We start from the raw sequence: 14,587 nt of genomic DNA, 5'->3' as shown, positions 1-14,587 counted from the left end.
GCAACGACTTAAACCATTACGCTGTAGAAACTGTTACTTTTTTTTACAACGCAATGTTTTATCACACTTCAAGACACCTTATTACTTTAATGAACCTTTTACATATCGTTTTCTATTTAATACATGTTTTTAAATTTTTTAATATTTACTTTTGATAACGACAGTAACACATAAAAAGAACGTAGAGTACTTTGTTGTTTCTAAAATTTTGAAAATTTGAAAACTGCTGCTTTTCCAGTTTTTCGTAACAAGTTTCTCTTCTTACTTGAAAACTACTATAAGTACATATACATATAATTTAGTTGTTTATTTTTTATATTACGTTTACGTACAGTTACGGCCACGGAATTTCGTCAATTCGGAAAAACTTGTGTAGCCTAAGCTTTATTGTCATTATGACTGACATTCAAAATTTTTGTGACAGAAATTCTGTCATGCACAATAAAAATCAAAATGCCACTAGTAACGTTTTTGATTGACAAATTGACGTCCATGTCAAAAATTCCAATGTGGGGTTAGAAATATATAAAACCTGTTTTACAGCTGTCAGTTGACTGACAACGACTGACGAAATTCAGTGGCCGTGACTGTACTTGCTGATTATTTATTACAGTTGGTTGCAAAAAAACGGAAACTGTCAGAATAAAACTGACGTATTTTTACAATTTTTTCATAGTGTGAAACCTTACAAAAGATAGCTTAGAATTAACGTCAAAATTCAATGACATTTTTTAAAATTATTCGATGGGTATTGTCGAGTAGACAGTTAATTGACAAATGGACAAAATCAAATTTACATTAGGAAAATTTTCGTTTTCCGTTTTTTTTTTGGAACCAACTGTACATACACAGTCGATTGCAAAAAAATCGAGTACATGAAATTTTCTACCTATAGTTCGTTCTTGTTGTCATTTTTGATGTTACAAGCAAAATGTCAAAACTTTTCGTTTCTGACGTCAGACATGATGACATTCCTTGTGTCAGTTGAAAAAGCATGCCATTAAAAGGCAGAAAAGCCTGTTTAAATGTGTTAAAAATAGGAAAATTCAGTGCTCTTGATTTTTATGATGTACTCGACTTTTTTGCAACCGACTCTACATGAAAGAAACATTGTTTTTATTTATTCCGTAACAACAGCGAAGTGTCGTAACAAAATGTAAAACAATTTTTTTTTGTACCTACATATTCATAAATGACAATATTTTTAAAATCTTATTGTTAAAACTCAGAGAGCTGTAACATGATGAATCAAGAATAGTCCTCTATCAAGAGCCAGATGGAATTGAAAATGCAACCCACACTACATTTTTAATTCCGTCTGGCTCATTATCACTCGTGGACTACCTGTATTAGCTCACGGTTTTTTTAATCAATATCATTGAAAGTGGGAATTTTTTCATTAAAAATAATTAGGGCAGTCAAATACAAAATTAATTTCTGGTAAAACCTCTCGCTGTGCTTTATTATCAGTTTCACCACCGTTCGCGTTATCACTCCATTTATGAAAATACAAGATGATTCACAAGTAATAATGAGCCCGACAGAATTTAAAATGCAACCCACAATACATTTGGAAGGTAAAGCCGAATATTGACCGCGTCATATCCAGCTATACCTTCCAAATGTATTGTGGGTTGCATTTTCAATTCCGTCGGGCTAATTGTTTCTCGTAAATCACCTTGTAATTTTAAACGTGTAGATACCTACACTTCCACATGGTGGTAACTTTTGACTTTTAGCTAGTTGCCTAAGTTATGCACTGATAGCAGAAAATTAATTCTACCTATTCATATTTTCAAGTTTAATTAATTACTTTTTTCGTAATAATTTTATTTATTGCTTTCAACTGTCATAAATTCTCATTTTTCTCCTTTGTAAACTGCCTCCTAACTGCTCTAAAGCAAAAAATAGCAGATAACCAACCGTTGCCCTAGGCCTAGACAACACATTCAAAGTGACATTTCTTGAAAAATTTGTCAAAACTGTCAAAAGCAAATGCGAAATCATTTTTAAAAGAATTGGAAGCTTTAGGGACGTCGTTTCAAACAATAAAAGTTTGTATGCAACTCGTTTCTGTGCAAATTGGGCTTTTCTAATTGCCCTCGAGGTCTTAAAATTCTCGCTACGCTCGCATTTCAATCTGGCCTCTTGGGCAATTAGGAAAGCCCAATTTACACAGAACCTCGTTGCATAAATAACTATTTACCGAGATTATAATGTTGCAAAAAATTATGTACGGAACTTGTAAAGCACCTTTATAATCGTGGAATTACAACACTCGCTGCGTTCGTGCGTGTAAACCTCCCACTAAAAAAAAAACAGTGCTGTATAAACATGTTGAATAAACAATTATTACAAACTTATCTGTAGATACTAGCTTCGTTTTAATTCTTTCTTATACGTCTTTTTTGGATAGAAACTCCAACTTGATGCTTATTTCTCAATATTATTTCATTCATTATCACTGTTATGGAATCAAAATCCGCTTAATTTCACTGATTTCGTCGCTTCACTTGTTTGTCTAAGAATGTGATGTGCAAAGTACGGTGCAAGTTTCGCAACGAAATAACATTCATTATCAATCACTTTGTAATGATTGGTAATGACTGTGCACTGGGGCACGCGAATCAAGACACCTCACCCTTACTCGTGTCAGATTTTTGACATTTACGTTACAATGCGACAAATTGTTCAGTAGTTAGAATTGGTGAGAACTCTGGAAAATTCTCAATGAAGTCGATTTGTGACAACTAAATTATCACCCGTCGATGAGCGCCGCCAAAATCAAAGAGTCACCAGTGAGGGACGCGAATGTCTTCGGCGAGAGAGCACCTCAAATGGTTGACAACTTGGAGGTGCACAGCACAGCTAGTAGCGACATAAGCGAGAGTTTGCGAGAGCGAATCTTGGGCAAAGGGTACGCTCGTCGAAGACTCAACAGAGCCGCTGCCAAAACCACACAATCGCAACATTCGGTGTACAACGGTGCGAATTCATCGTACGAAGTGGTTCCGAGCAAAGAGTCTTTCGAAATTGTGTCAAATCCCAACGGTAATCAAAACGCGAGGTCCGGGGGAGACAACAAGAGCATCGGGGAACAACTCAGCTACCACAGCGCCAATTCGGGGGGGAGTAAGACGTCGTTTCGGAAAAACAGCAGTTTCGTTGTTGTCGCCAGAGACCCCGAGGGGGCCTCCAATGCGCCCTCTATGAAGACGGCGGACGAGAGACGTTACACCACGATTGAGACCCAAACTGTCGCCATTCAGACCGTAGAGATTGGAGCTGATACCGATTTGGATTGCAGGTGTGCGTGGGGAGACCAGCAGTGTACTTGTTCAGAATATGACTCCCAACAGTGCCTGTACGGCCGCAGCAGCAAACGTGCAGACACCTCCGGAGAAACCTCCGACCCGTCTATCTACGGAAACTTCACAGAAAGTTCCAGCCAGACGAGCAGACGCAAGCACTGCCCTTGCAACTGCAGGCGCTGCCGCTGTTACGACTACGACACCCAATCGATCTCCGACCACAGTGACAATTCCGACGACTCCTACACCACAGACTTCTTCGACCTGCCCTACCAAAACAACGAAGAATACCTGAAACTGCTCCGGGAGTTGGAAAAGAAACTGATCGCGCGGAACAAGGCGAGGGTCAGGAGGACCATGATGGAGTTCGAGAAGCGGAGTCGTCAAAATCACAACTCGGACGCGCAGTCTAGGAGCTACAGGTGCGACGATGACTGTTTGTTGCGCAAGTTGCAGGCGAGGAGTCACAAGGAAAATATTTGTTGCAAGTGCGGAAGGCACAAAAGGGTCAATTCGGATATACTGCAAAACGAGAAGCGGTGGGAGGAAATGGATTTTGAGGGAGCTGTGCAAGGTAGCGATAACTGTATTCAAACGCCGAGACGGGTTGAGAGGTCGTTGCACAAGAGCCATTGGCAGCTGGACCCTAGGTCGGGTGAATGGGTCAAAGTTTCTTGTTTCCAACAGACCGACTTTTCGAGGCCTCCGCCGCACGGGGACTTCGTCAAAGAGGAGAACAAGAAGGTTGCGCCGCCTGGCTCTACGGCGAAAAAGGAGTGTTATTGTCGACAGAAGAAAAGACGCTAGTAAATTTGTTGTTGTCTGTGAACGTTCTGTTCTTAATTTGTTGGTGAAGGAATAAAATGTTGTCGCGCTGTAACTTTCAGTTTAAAAAAACACAAACCTGCAAGACACAAAATATTTTTGCCAATTTGATGGTCTTTTAACTCGTCAGAATTAGGTACTTCTGGACTAGGATATTTGGCACGTTAAAAACAGAGTAGAATCCTAAAAATTTAGCTGTTTTCCGAAAGTAAACAATCAAAGAAGACCTAAAATCCTTTAAAAAGCACTAATTTTTATGCACTCCAAAAGTACCCAAATATCTGTACAGGTGGCCCAGAATGAACCAGCATAATTTTAACCACGAGCTACTGGCTTCATGTAGAACTCGGAAATTTTTTTTAAACAATTATGTCAAAAAATAATATGACATTTAATTTTTGAGGTACAATTTTTTTAGTTTTCTACGTTATCCCACAACCTCGTAGTAAAATTTCGGCACCTTTTAAAATTAAAGCTTTGTATATCATATTTTATAAAATGTACACCAATGTAGTTTCCTTGTTTTAAAGCATATTTCCTAGCAGGTTACTTCGCATTGGCGTACATTTTATAAAATATGATATACATACAAGGGTGTATTTTTAAAATGTGCCGAAATTTTACCTACGAGATTGTGGGATAACGTAGAAAACTAAAAGCAATTTAAAAAAATTGTAGCTCAAAAATTAAATGTCATTTTATTTTTTGACATGGAGTTTTTTTAAATATTTTTTTTTGTTCGACACTGTCAGAATTTGAGAAATTTCTCCTGTGTGAGCGATTTTAAAGATTTTTTTCTAACACTAATATCTTATACTGTTTCCATGGTGCATTTGAGCTCACACCTTATGTTTCCCATAAAATACGCTTCTCTCTATAAGACACGTCGTCAATAGCAACGTATCTTATAGAGTCATAAAATACGCTCACACATATTATTCAAGTAACATTTTATTCATCATTTTTACAGTAATTATCACAAAAGTGAAAAGTACAATTATTGAATTGGAACTGCCACATTAGCTTCGTGCTCTTGTTCGTAACATCTTCTTCTTTAACTTCTGCTGTTTCATCCAATGCAAGTGCCCGGCCATCGAAAACTGGCAATCTTTACATTTTCTTCAAATTATTCTTGCCGTAGTGTGAATTAACTTTTAATGAAGTTCTACACACTTACCCCATATCAAGAAAAGCCAAAATGACATCTTCCGTTACCTCCGTGATGCTTTTTTTTATTGTTCCGGCCTTGAAACGAAACATACACATTTTCGTATGCACTTTTAGACTTCATTGGTAACAAATTGCCGCTTTTTTCTTATTTCGTCTGGAACGTTTTGGCACATTTCAACGATGAAAATTGTTTTTTTCAAAATTTGTTGATATTATTACCATAGTACCCACGGCAACCTCCGCATTTTGTGTATTGTGACTGGCCTCGAATAATTTCTGAATTTATTAAAATTTCTGATAAGATGTTAGTGTTAGAAAAAATCTTGAAGACAACGCGTGTTTTATAGTTTAAAAATCTCGATCTATTAAATCCTCGCTCCCTGCGGTCGCTCTGATTTAAACTACGATCTCGATTTTTAAATCGTCTATAAAACACTTGTTGTCTTAATAGCTATAAGCGATTTGCAGGCTTTAAGGGGCTCGTCGAACAAAAAAACGTTGTATTCAACTCGTTCGTGTGTAAATTGGCCCTTTTTTGGCACTCGTGGGCCATTTTAAAACGCGAGTGAAACGAGCGTTTTAAAGGCCGAGTTTTTGGCTCTTTTTCAATGCTTTTTGCATGTGCCAATTGGGTTGGTCCAGAAATGAAAATCCATTTTGGAGTGCGTAAAAACAAGCGATTTTGTAATGTTTTTTGGGTGCTTTTAAGGTAATTATGCTTGATTTTGGATGCTTTTCAACCATTTTTTCGTGTCTAAAAGGAAGAGGTTTTGTAAGGTTTTTGGGTGTTCTTTTAAGGTAATTATGCTTGATTTTGGGTGATTTTTAACCATTTTTGATGGTATATAGATATTGGAGTACTTTTGGGGTGCATAGAAATTAGTGATTTTTGAAGGATTTTAGGTCTTTTTCGTTTCGCTTGTTTACTTTCGAAAAACAGCTAAATTTTTAGGATTCTGCTGTTTTTAAGGCGTCAAATATCCTGGTCCAGAAGTGTAACATTTTACATCCTACCCGTGGACCGTTTAGGTGATCCAAAACCACCCGACTCGTTCTTTTGCCACGTTTGGTCCAACTTTCTAAAAATGCTCGACGTCGGCCGGAAACGGCACGGCACTTCTTTACCTGCCCTTAGAAGAGAAGATTGTTTTTTTTTCGTGCTCCTCCTGCACAAAAGAGCCTGACGGTCCGGGTAAACCGGCTGTATTACGAAACGGCTATCTTCTTCGACGGGGTGCATCTGCTACCCCAGCGTTAAAACGGCATCGGTCAAGAAGTCTCGATACCGGCCCCGAAGATGGACAGTTCGACCGCTCCAGAGGGCCGGTGGTATAATAACACTACTAATTCGCGGTTTATTAACATTTTTTTCCACTCGACAGATTCCTTTCTGCTGGTTACGTTGGTTTTAACATTACAAGGAAATTCCATAACAATTCGTCGTACCAATATTTGCAAATCTAAATATTTGGTTTGGGTATTGCGTAATGGCCCACTTAGAGTTTATAAGTGATGTTTGAGGTATCGCGCGACTAAACAAGAGCAAATTATCCACAATACAATGTATTTATTAACAAATTAAATTACTAGTGTAAAGTGAAATACGTAGTAACATTCACGTTGGCGGTGACTGCATCTGTTGTCACCGAACAATCCAGTCTTTAAATAATAATAGGACCATCATAAATTTTAAAATTCATAACAATATTAATTAATATATTAATGTGATAATTCCTACACAGAAATCAAAATTAATAATTAAATATGTATTTACAGCAAAATAATAAGGGCTAGTTCACATGTTGGGATGAATTTATTGGATGTTAAGGTATGTCAAATAATGTAATGTAAACGAATAAGATAAATAATAGCACAAGCCTTGACACTAAAACTACCAATTTCTTCTACACATAGGTCAGCCCTTATTACGAATTAATATAAAAGATTGATTACCCAAAATATAATCAATATGGAATAAAATCAGCCGAAATAAAAATTATTGTTCCGCCGTTTGCTGGAATCTTTGCAACCTGCGCCTCCTCAATTCCTCTTCTGAGGATAAAGCAACTGATGGTTCTGTTGTTGTCGCTGTTGTACTTTCATTTGAAGTAGTCGTACTATCTACTGAGTCACTTTCGGTGTTATTATTAATCACTGAACTAGTTGGCAGATTTATTGGCGATTTAGGGGTGGCTCCGTTGCAGGCGGAGGAGTTGCCAGAAGTTGAAGGGCCCGGTTGTTGGTCATTCTGCGGGGTCTGCACGGACAGCGCCGCAGCCGCGCTGTACTGCTGCATCATCACCACCGCAGCGTCCAACATCACCTACAAAAATTACATTTTTATATTTTTTACGGCTGAAATTTCTTGATCCTCAAAAATAAAAATAGTCCACCGAATGACCGACGAATGTTTACAATAATTAGTACTAGGTTATTAAAAAAATTACTGAGTAAAAACTTCTAAATTTCTGAAACAGCAAAAAGGTAAAACACAAAAATAATAAGATCCTGGGGATCAGATATGGATTTTTTTTAATAAATTAACTTTCTCTTATTTTCCCATTCGTTTTTTGTTCTTTTCGTTGGAGCACTGCTTTTTAACCTTTATATTACGGCATCCCCTTAAATTTGTTACACTTATATTTACAGTTATAATAATTACAACATGACTTACGACTTATTGCGATTTATTGATATTTTTTATCTAACGCCTAACATGTGCGCGCATTCCTGGTTGAAAACCACCGCATTAGAGGATTGTTGAATTACATTAATTGGTTTTGGAACACATCGAGTAAACTCAGCTAAAAATTTTATCAAAATAAAAATTCCAACAGAGAAAAAGCAAATCAATAACTAGAAAGGTCAGACATTAATGTTTTAAAAAAAAATCTATAATAAGTATGCACAACGGAGTGTCAATAGACACGTGAAAAATAATATCCAACTACTATTTACTCAAAAAACTACCGTTCACCGTTTGAATAGGATTTTAACACTATAATACCGGGTGATTTTAAATGAATGCGACTTTTTTTCATAGGTTGGTAATATGATAGTTGACATAAACATAGGCGTCCTCGCCTATTTGACACAATTTATTAATTCATAAAATGTCAAATTGACGTAAGTACGCCAATGTGTTGATTAAGGTATCAAGTTCGCCAAAATAATTTATGAAAAATGTTCCCAACTTAAGAAAAAAAGTCACAATCATTTAAAATCACCCGGTAATAATAACTAATATTTTATGTGAATTTCTCTCTATGGTAACAAATTTGTAAATAAATAATTGTAAGTTTGTCAAAATGTCTTTTCGACTATCTTAGAAATAATTCTTTCACAATTTTGATAAAGAAATTGTTACATAATTATATGCGCAAATTCGGAAACTTTTTAAAAAAGGGACCAACCAACTATTTCTCGACCGGTCCTGATTATAAAAAATGTCTAGTATGAAAAATAGTAAAAATGAATACAAAAAGATGGACAAGGTCGACAACAAAAAACATTGGACTTGATGGTGATTAATTTTACAATTATCCCAAATGGTCATAATTATGACGTTTCGTTTGCATCGGAAATTAACGAAAAACTCACTTAATTTTTCACATACAAAAATGATAAACAAATCGAATTCATTTCGGGAGAAAAATCCGTTGAAATTGTTTAATTAATAATGGCAGTAACGCAATATTATCGTAACTGATTCGATAGGTGAAAAATTAGAAGTCAATAATTAATCGGTTGATTAAAATTTTCTTAGAAAAAGTCAGTAGGTGAGTGAATAAAAACAATGACATTTATTATGTCTAGTAAGAAAGAGAAGAGTAACTTGAAACACGAACAGAAAACGATGAACAACACCAGATAAGTGCAACATTTGCTGACTCATCATGTTATCAACAGCATCGAAAAAGATAACTGCACAAACCTGGATATTGCGCAAGCACTGTATCCTGGCTTCGACATTCTGCCGTTCGTTCCCTTCCATCCTTCGCAACTCTTCGGGGGACAAAGACCGCAAATTCGGCGGCGGCATCGGTGGCGGTGCCATGAACGGCATGAAAGGAAACGGGGGGAAAACGAACGGAGGAATATTAGGATTAGGCTGTTGCGTGTTCGTCCCGGTTTGCGCGCCTGTGGGACCGGCGGCCGCGGGTTGAGCTTGGGGCTGTTGTTGGTTATTCTGTCCGAACATCTGAAACGGATTCGGTCCTCCGAACGGATTGAAAAACGGATTGGGTGGGTTGATGGGCACTTGTCTGTGTCTCTGGTCGGGTCTCGGTTCGTTATTGTTGCTAGTGGGCGTGCGCAAGATGTTCAAACGACAGGTCGGACAAGTCTGCTGCCGCTGGAACCACGACCGAAGACAAGACGTGTGAAAGATGTGATTGCACGGTAATTTTTTTGACGCAGTTGTCATTTCTTCCCTGCATATTATGCAAACGTTGTCGGCGGCTTGCAACTCCTCGGGAGTGGCGTCCGGGTACAAGGTGTTCATGTTGTGGATGGCGCGACGCGACAAGATCACGTCGCTGAAGGCCTTCTTGAAGTTTCGTATCGTGTAGTACATTGGTCTGAACGCGAACAGCGGCAAAGTGTAAATTCTGACCATGATGGCCACGAAAACAACATAGAGGATCACTTTGATGAATCCCATCACTAGTTCAGTGTAAAGCAGAAATACCGCCTTGTTGTCCCAAGGCGTCTCGCTGTTGAGGTCCACAGAGTGAAGCGCGTACTTTATCGCTATGTTAATGACGACCGTCAGCAGAATCGCGTATTCAAAACCGAAAACTAACTGGACTGACGCCCCTTTCGAAACGGTCGACTGATACGCGTGCTGAATGAAGTGCAAATCCAGGCACCCCAAAAGGAGCAACAGCGACAAGACTCTTATGTGAAATATTAGGCTAATCACAGGACTTCGTTCCATCTACAAGAAATATTGGCATTTTTGTGAGAACGCGCGCAGAATCACTTACATAATCCACACGGTCCTCGGCTAACCAGTGAAACGACTTAAGAAAGAGCAGTAGAGTAAATAAGGCTACAAATTTTGGATTGAAGTCATCCCTAAACACTGTGAAAGCCAAACAGGTTTCTGTAATGGCATACCAGGACCTCTCCATCAAATGCTACAATTTACGCATGAAAGCAAAACGAATATGTATTATTCATTTCGTAAATACCTCGAACTCGGCCGATCTGAGCTGGCCGAAGAAGATTTTTCGCATTATTTTCCCCACAATTAATACACATATAAAAGCTTGAATATATATGACCTGCAACCAGACGTTATGCAACAAGCTCTTGCACAATCCGTGGCATACTTACAGCCATGCTAGGGTTCGATTTTGTAATATACACAACAGAAGGGTAGAATTGTTTTTTCTGATAGTATGCATTTGCTATCACAATTGTGGTTAAGGTGAGACTCAAAACTGATATTCCTAGCGACCTCATTGTTCTTCTTCTTTATTATTACACTGAACACATGATAAACTAGACGAATAATGGGAAAATTTGAAAATGTTCGGTATTGCTACGTGTTTTCACCTCATATGTTGACTTTTTTACGAATTTGACAGCTGATACGACAAATCGACAACACGTCAAATTGCGCGTGCGCAGCGTTACCAACTCCTCTGCCTACTGCATATTAATTTTTTTATCACTATTTTGCGCTATTTTTAGCGAGTTTTATACTGTCAAACGTAAATAAATAAAACAGATAAATTTAAACTCAACAATGGAACATTTCAATGCTAATTTTATACAAAGTACGCAAACAAACAGAGTCGCTTTCACAGTCATATCTACCGGTCACGGATACCTCAACACTTATCAGAAGAAATACGCAAACAGGTCGTTCGCCTACCAATAAAAAATACTGTTTGAAATAAACCATTTTACTTAAAAAAAATAAAACTAATCCAATCTGACGTTTATGTATAAAATTCTGTATATCTAAACAAGCCTACACGTGGGGGTGAACTGGGGTCCTTAGAGCCCTGAGGGGGGTGCTGCGTTCCACCCCGCCGGGTGTCCGGCACAGTCTTTTGGGAGACTTAGCGTTGAGCGACCTCTTGATATGTGGAGGAACCCTAGGCGTTACGTATTTGGGAGACGGAAATTTTTGGCCGTCAGTACGGTTACAGTCTTTCAAAGGTAGAATTAAATTCTTGTCTAAACCGTTAAAATTGTCAGGTATGTTCTCTTTATCACAATTTCTCTCAAGACTCGAATCGAAATATTGTCTGGCAATTTGTAGTTTGTGTTTTTGCGACAGATGTCCGTTGCGTCGCCTCGGCGACATACTCTTCTTGCTGACTCTTCTCTCTTCATATTTCAAGCTTCTCACTCTATACGACAGCCTCGAAGCGATATTTCTACTAGACCCGATCTTAGTTCCGAGCTTTGCCCTCGGGATGCTTCTAGTCAAATGATTCGAACCGGAGCTGTCCGAATCCGTCAACTTATCGAACAATTTGGCTTTGGCCAGGACCATTCCGGCGTTTTGACTTCTCAGTCTGGCCAGTGAAGCTCTGTCGTTGACGTTGTTCGAATCGTTCGTCGAATTGTCCGTCGCGAAGAAGCCCTCGGCGCTGACCCACGTGTCGTTCGAGCTCCCCGACAGGTTGCAGGAGACGCTCTTGATTCCTTGCTCTCCGACGGACGAAGAGCGCGTCCTTTTTATCTCCTTAGTCTCTAGAATCCCGCTGTCGAGTCTGTTTACCGGGAGGCCGGTCAGGACCGTGTTGGGTTTACCTCTTTTCAGACTGGCTCTCGGGATTGCGTCTCTCGAAGGCACGTGCCAGGACTGGTGGCGAGTCAATTTGGCGCTGTTTTTCTCCAGCTCCCTCGACTTTCGCCGCATGCTCCCGATCTTCCTCGCGCTCGGCGACCGTATTATCTTCTGTTCCGCGCTCCTCCTGATTTTCAACTCTCTGCTGAGTCTCTTGGCCAACTGGTCCGTCGTCGGACTCAGCTGAGTCGACTGAACCAGAGTCTGCTCATAAACCGTCTGCACGTTCTGTATGTTACCGTCGACCTCTACGTTCGTGTTGTTCTCGTTCTCTGTATTAATTCGAGATTGCACACTTTCCAGCTCGATCGAGATCCGCCGCTCCATCGCCGAAACCCGATTTTTTATCGCCTCGTATTCGATCTTCGACACCCTTATGTAATCGGGTTCCGGTGCGCTTTCTGCGATTTTCACCGATGATTCTTTGTTGGTCGAGGTCGCCGCAAACGAATTGCGTTTTTTGATCTTTTTTAAGTTGCTCGTTTGACCTATCGCCGACCATCGGCGCTCTAATATGCCCTTCGTGTTTGCGCTTTTTTTGCCAGTGCAGGTTTCTTCCTTCAGATTTTTTACGCTTCTGCTCCGTAAAAACCACTGCGATTTTTTCTCTTTGATTCTGCAACAAAACGGAGTTAAAAATGCTTTTGTCGCAACTGGTACACTTACAAGTCATTTGTTTCTTTTGTGCAGTTGTCTTGTGTTCCACTAAAATGGTTCTGGTTAATTAAAATTAGGAGAGCACAAAAACATACCTCAAATCCATGCTAACTGGAGTGCGACACGGTGTAAACGGAGTATTCAACAACGCGTTTTCCGGCAGCTTATTCAGCAATTCTTTCCTAGAACAATTCGTGATTTTAAAAAATACGAAACGCGAAAAACCGGATTTACTTTTTCTTATTGGAAATCCCGTTGGCCTGGATTCTTCTCTTTTTCACGATGTTGCTGTTTATAGGGGTCAACAGCAAGTCTGGTGTGACCACGTTATGACTTTCTTCAACTGATTTTCCCCCGACTATTTTCTTAAGGCCATTGAACATCCCTAACAAAACCAGTTCCTTACTATAGTCAAGGCATGCAACAATCAAAACAAATTTTTTTATTAATTGTTACAGCACAAAATTTTCATTAGAATTTTTAAAAAGCAATTACTTGTTAGTGATCCACTGCGACGCTTTTTCTTTTTTAAATCGACGGAGGAATGTGACCCTAAACGTTCGATAATGCTCTCCGGCAAAATTCCCACAGTTAAAGCATTTATTATCAACACCTGGAATCATTTTACAAAATACACAAAATTCTCAACTCCAAAAAAAAATGTACCTGAACAATTTCACAAATTTTGGATGTTCTCATCTGCGCGGTACTTGGCGATATCTTTTCTTCAATAGGAAAAATGGCAGGGCCAACTACCACAGCCAGATTATAAGCATCCATTTTGTTCCTTTTTGAATGTTCAGTTACCTCATTAAAAAACTAAAAAACGCTTAATTATTTTGAGATTGACTCATCACAACTTATTATTACCTGCAATATGTACGTTAAAGTATTGAGGTGTTCAAGAGGGAGTAACAAGCATGCTAGAAGCAAAGCTTCGGCTTTACGTCCGCTCATTTCTTGCAGGGCGCACCGCAAAAACAATTCGTGGTAGCCATAGGGTATCAAAGGCTCTGGCAATTCTCTAAGAAAAGTTTTCAAAAGGGCCGCGATATCAATAATATGTACATTTTTATCCAAGACACCACCTCCATTGAGTATTAACTTTAAAGAAAAACACTTAAACGTCAAATACGATTTGATTTTACGCTATTTACTTTCATCTCGCCTTGTCTAACTTTGGACCCTTCTTTTCTAAACAAACCCTCGGTGCTGACTTTGGTCATAATTAAAGAACACATTTCATGGACTAGTTTGGGAACGGCTATTTGTTGTCCAGTTTTTAAAGTAACTGTCTGCTGGGAAATATTTTTCAGGGGTACTTTAAAAACTTTATAACCTGCCTTTAGGTTCTAAAACCGATTTCGTCTCAAACAAAATCTTATAAAAAAAATCATAACCTGTACATGTTGTTTGGGTTTCTTCGGCCTGCATTTGATGCCTAACTTTCGAAGTTCTTGCAGTGCTTCGTTCCTACATTCTTCTTTCTTTAGCACATCACTGAGAAACATGATGCACTGGTCTCGTTTTGGGAATTATTGTGATTTTAATTTGAAAATTTGAGCATTTCTGGGATCTCGTCTGAGTGTCAGTTTTCAAACTCACTAAATGACAGCGCATGCGCACACGGAGAATCAGGCGCTGTGATTGGTGGATGAAAGCCCGCGATAAGGTAACAGTTCAAAACGTAACCGTCAAAGATCCCAATTAAAAATTTTAGCCTTGCGATAAGAGGTTATCAGACGGATTTCCTCTTCATTTTTCCTTTGCCCGACCAAAACAAGTCCAAACAAACATAAAATCATAATTTATG

At 38.9% G+C, this 14,587-nt stretch overlaps 2 protein-coding genes and 1 long non-coding RNA gene across 3 annotated transcripts; all 3 read right to left on the bottom strand.

Annotated features, from left to right (window-relative positions):
* Positions 1-5,069: 5,069 nt before the first annotated feature.
* On the bottom strand, positions 5,070-5,888 carry LOC138124981 (uncharacterized). Its single transcript, XR_011157317.1, has 2 exons — positions 5,314-5,888; positions 5,070-5,255 (listed from the first exon to the last, which is right to left on the bottom strand). It is a non-coding gene; the product is annotated as an uncharacterized lncRNA (long non-coding RNA).
* A 965-nt stretch (positions 5,889-6,853) lies between these two features.
* On the bottom strand, positions 6,854-10,930 carry sip3 (septin interacting protein 3). The gene is made up of 5 exons (XM_069040176.1): positions 10,647-10,930; positions 10,502-10,594; positions 10,295-10,447; positions 9,241-10,245; positions 6,854-7,629 (listed from the first exon to the last, which is right to left on the bottom strand). Exons 1-5 carry the CDS (start codon positions 10,773-10,775, stop codon positions 7,303-7,305), a joined length of 1,707 nt encoding a protein of 568 aa, XP_068896277.1. The 5' UTR covers positions 10,776-10,930; the 3' UTR covers positions 6,854-7,302.
* Positions 10,931-11,205: 275 nt separating this feature from the next.
* Positions 11,206-14,322, bottom strand: LOC138124972 (uncharacterized). The gene is made up of 9 exons (XM_069040175.1): positions 14,181-14,322; positions 13,932-14,126; positions 13,645-13,878; positions 13,441-13,593; positions 13,270-13,387; positions 13,009-13,159; positions 12,870-12,956; positions 12,784-12,822; positions 11,206-12,733 (listed from the first exon to the last, which is right to left on the bottom strand). The coding sequence occupies exons 1-9, from the start codon at positions 14,283-14,285 to the stop codon at positions 11,290-11,292; spliced, it is 2,526 nt and encodes an 841-aa protein (XP_068896276.1). The 5' UTR covers positions 14,286-14,322; the 3' UTR covers positions 11,206-11,289.
* Between the last annotated feature and the right edge of the window lie 265 nt (positions 14,323-14,587).

Source organism: Tenebrio molitor, chromosome 2 (genome assembly GCF_963966145.1).
Source record: "Tenebrio molitor chromosome 2, icTenMoli1.1, whole genome shotgun sequence".
NCBI lineage: Eukaryota > Metazoa > Arthropoda > Insecta > Coleoptera > Tenebrionidae > Tenebrio > Tenebrio molitor.
Note: the sequence above shows the minus strand (reverse complement) of the source record. Positions and strands in the feature narration are given on the sequence as shown.

What these genes read in the sequence shown, in the direction of transcription:
- sip3 (XM_069040176.1), bottom strand. Translation starts at nt 10,775, where the DNA reads ATGAGGTCGCTAGGAATATCAGTTTTGAGTCTCACCTTAACCACAATT. An exon ending in CCGAGGACCGTGTGGATTAT is followed by an intron (nt 10,246 to 10,294) that starts GTAAGTGATTCT and finishes TATTTCTTGTAG; the next exon opens with ATGGAACGAAGTCCTGTGAT. An exon ending in AGTGCTTGCGCAATATCCAG is followed by an intron (nt 7,630 to 9,240) that starts GTTTGTGCAGTT and finishes TAATTTTTGTAG; the next exon opens with GTGATGTTGGACGCTGCGGT.
- LOC138124972 (XM_069040175.1), bottom strand. Translation starts at nt 14,285, where the DNA reads ATGTTTCTCAGTGATGTGCTAAAGAAAGAAGAATGTAGGAACGAAGCA. An exon ending in CTTTAACGTACATATTGCAG is followed by an intron (nt 13,594 to 13,644) that starts GTAATAATAAGT and finishes AGCGTTTTTTAG; the next exon opens with TTTTTTAATGAGGTAACTGA. An exon ending in GGGATTTCCAATAAGAAAAA is followed by an intron (nt 12,957 to 13,008) that starts GTAAATCCGGTT and finishes GAATTGTTCTAG; the next exon opens with GAAAGAATTGCTGAATAAGC.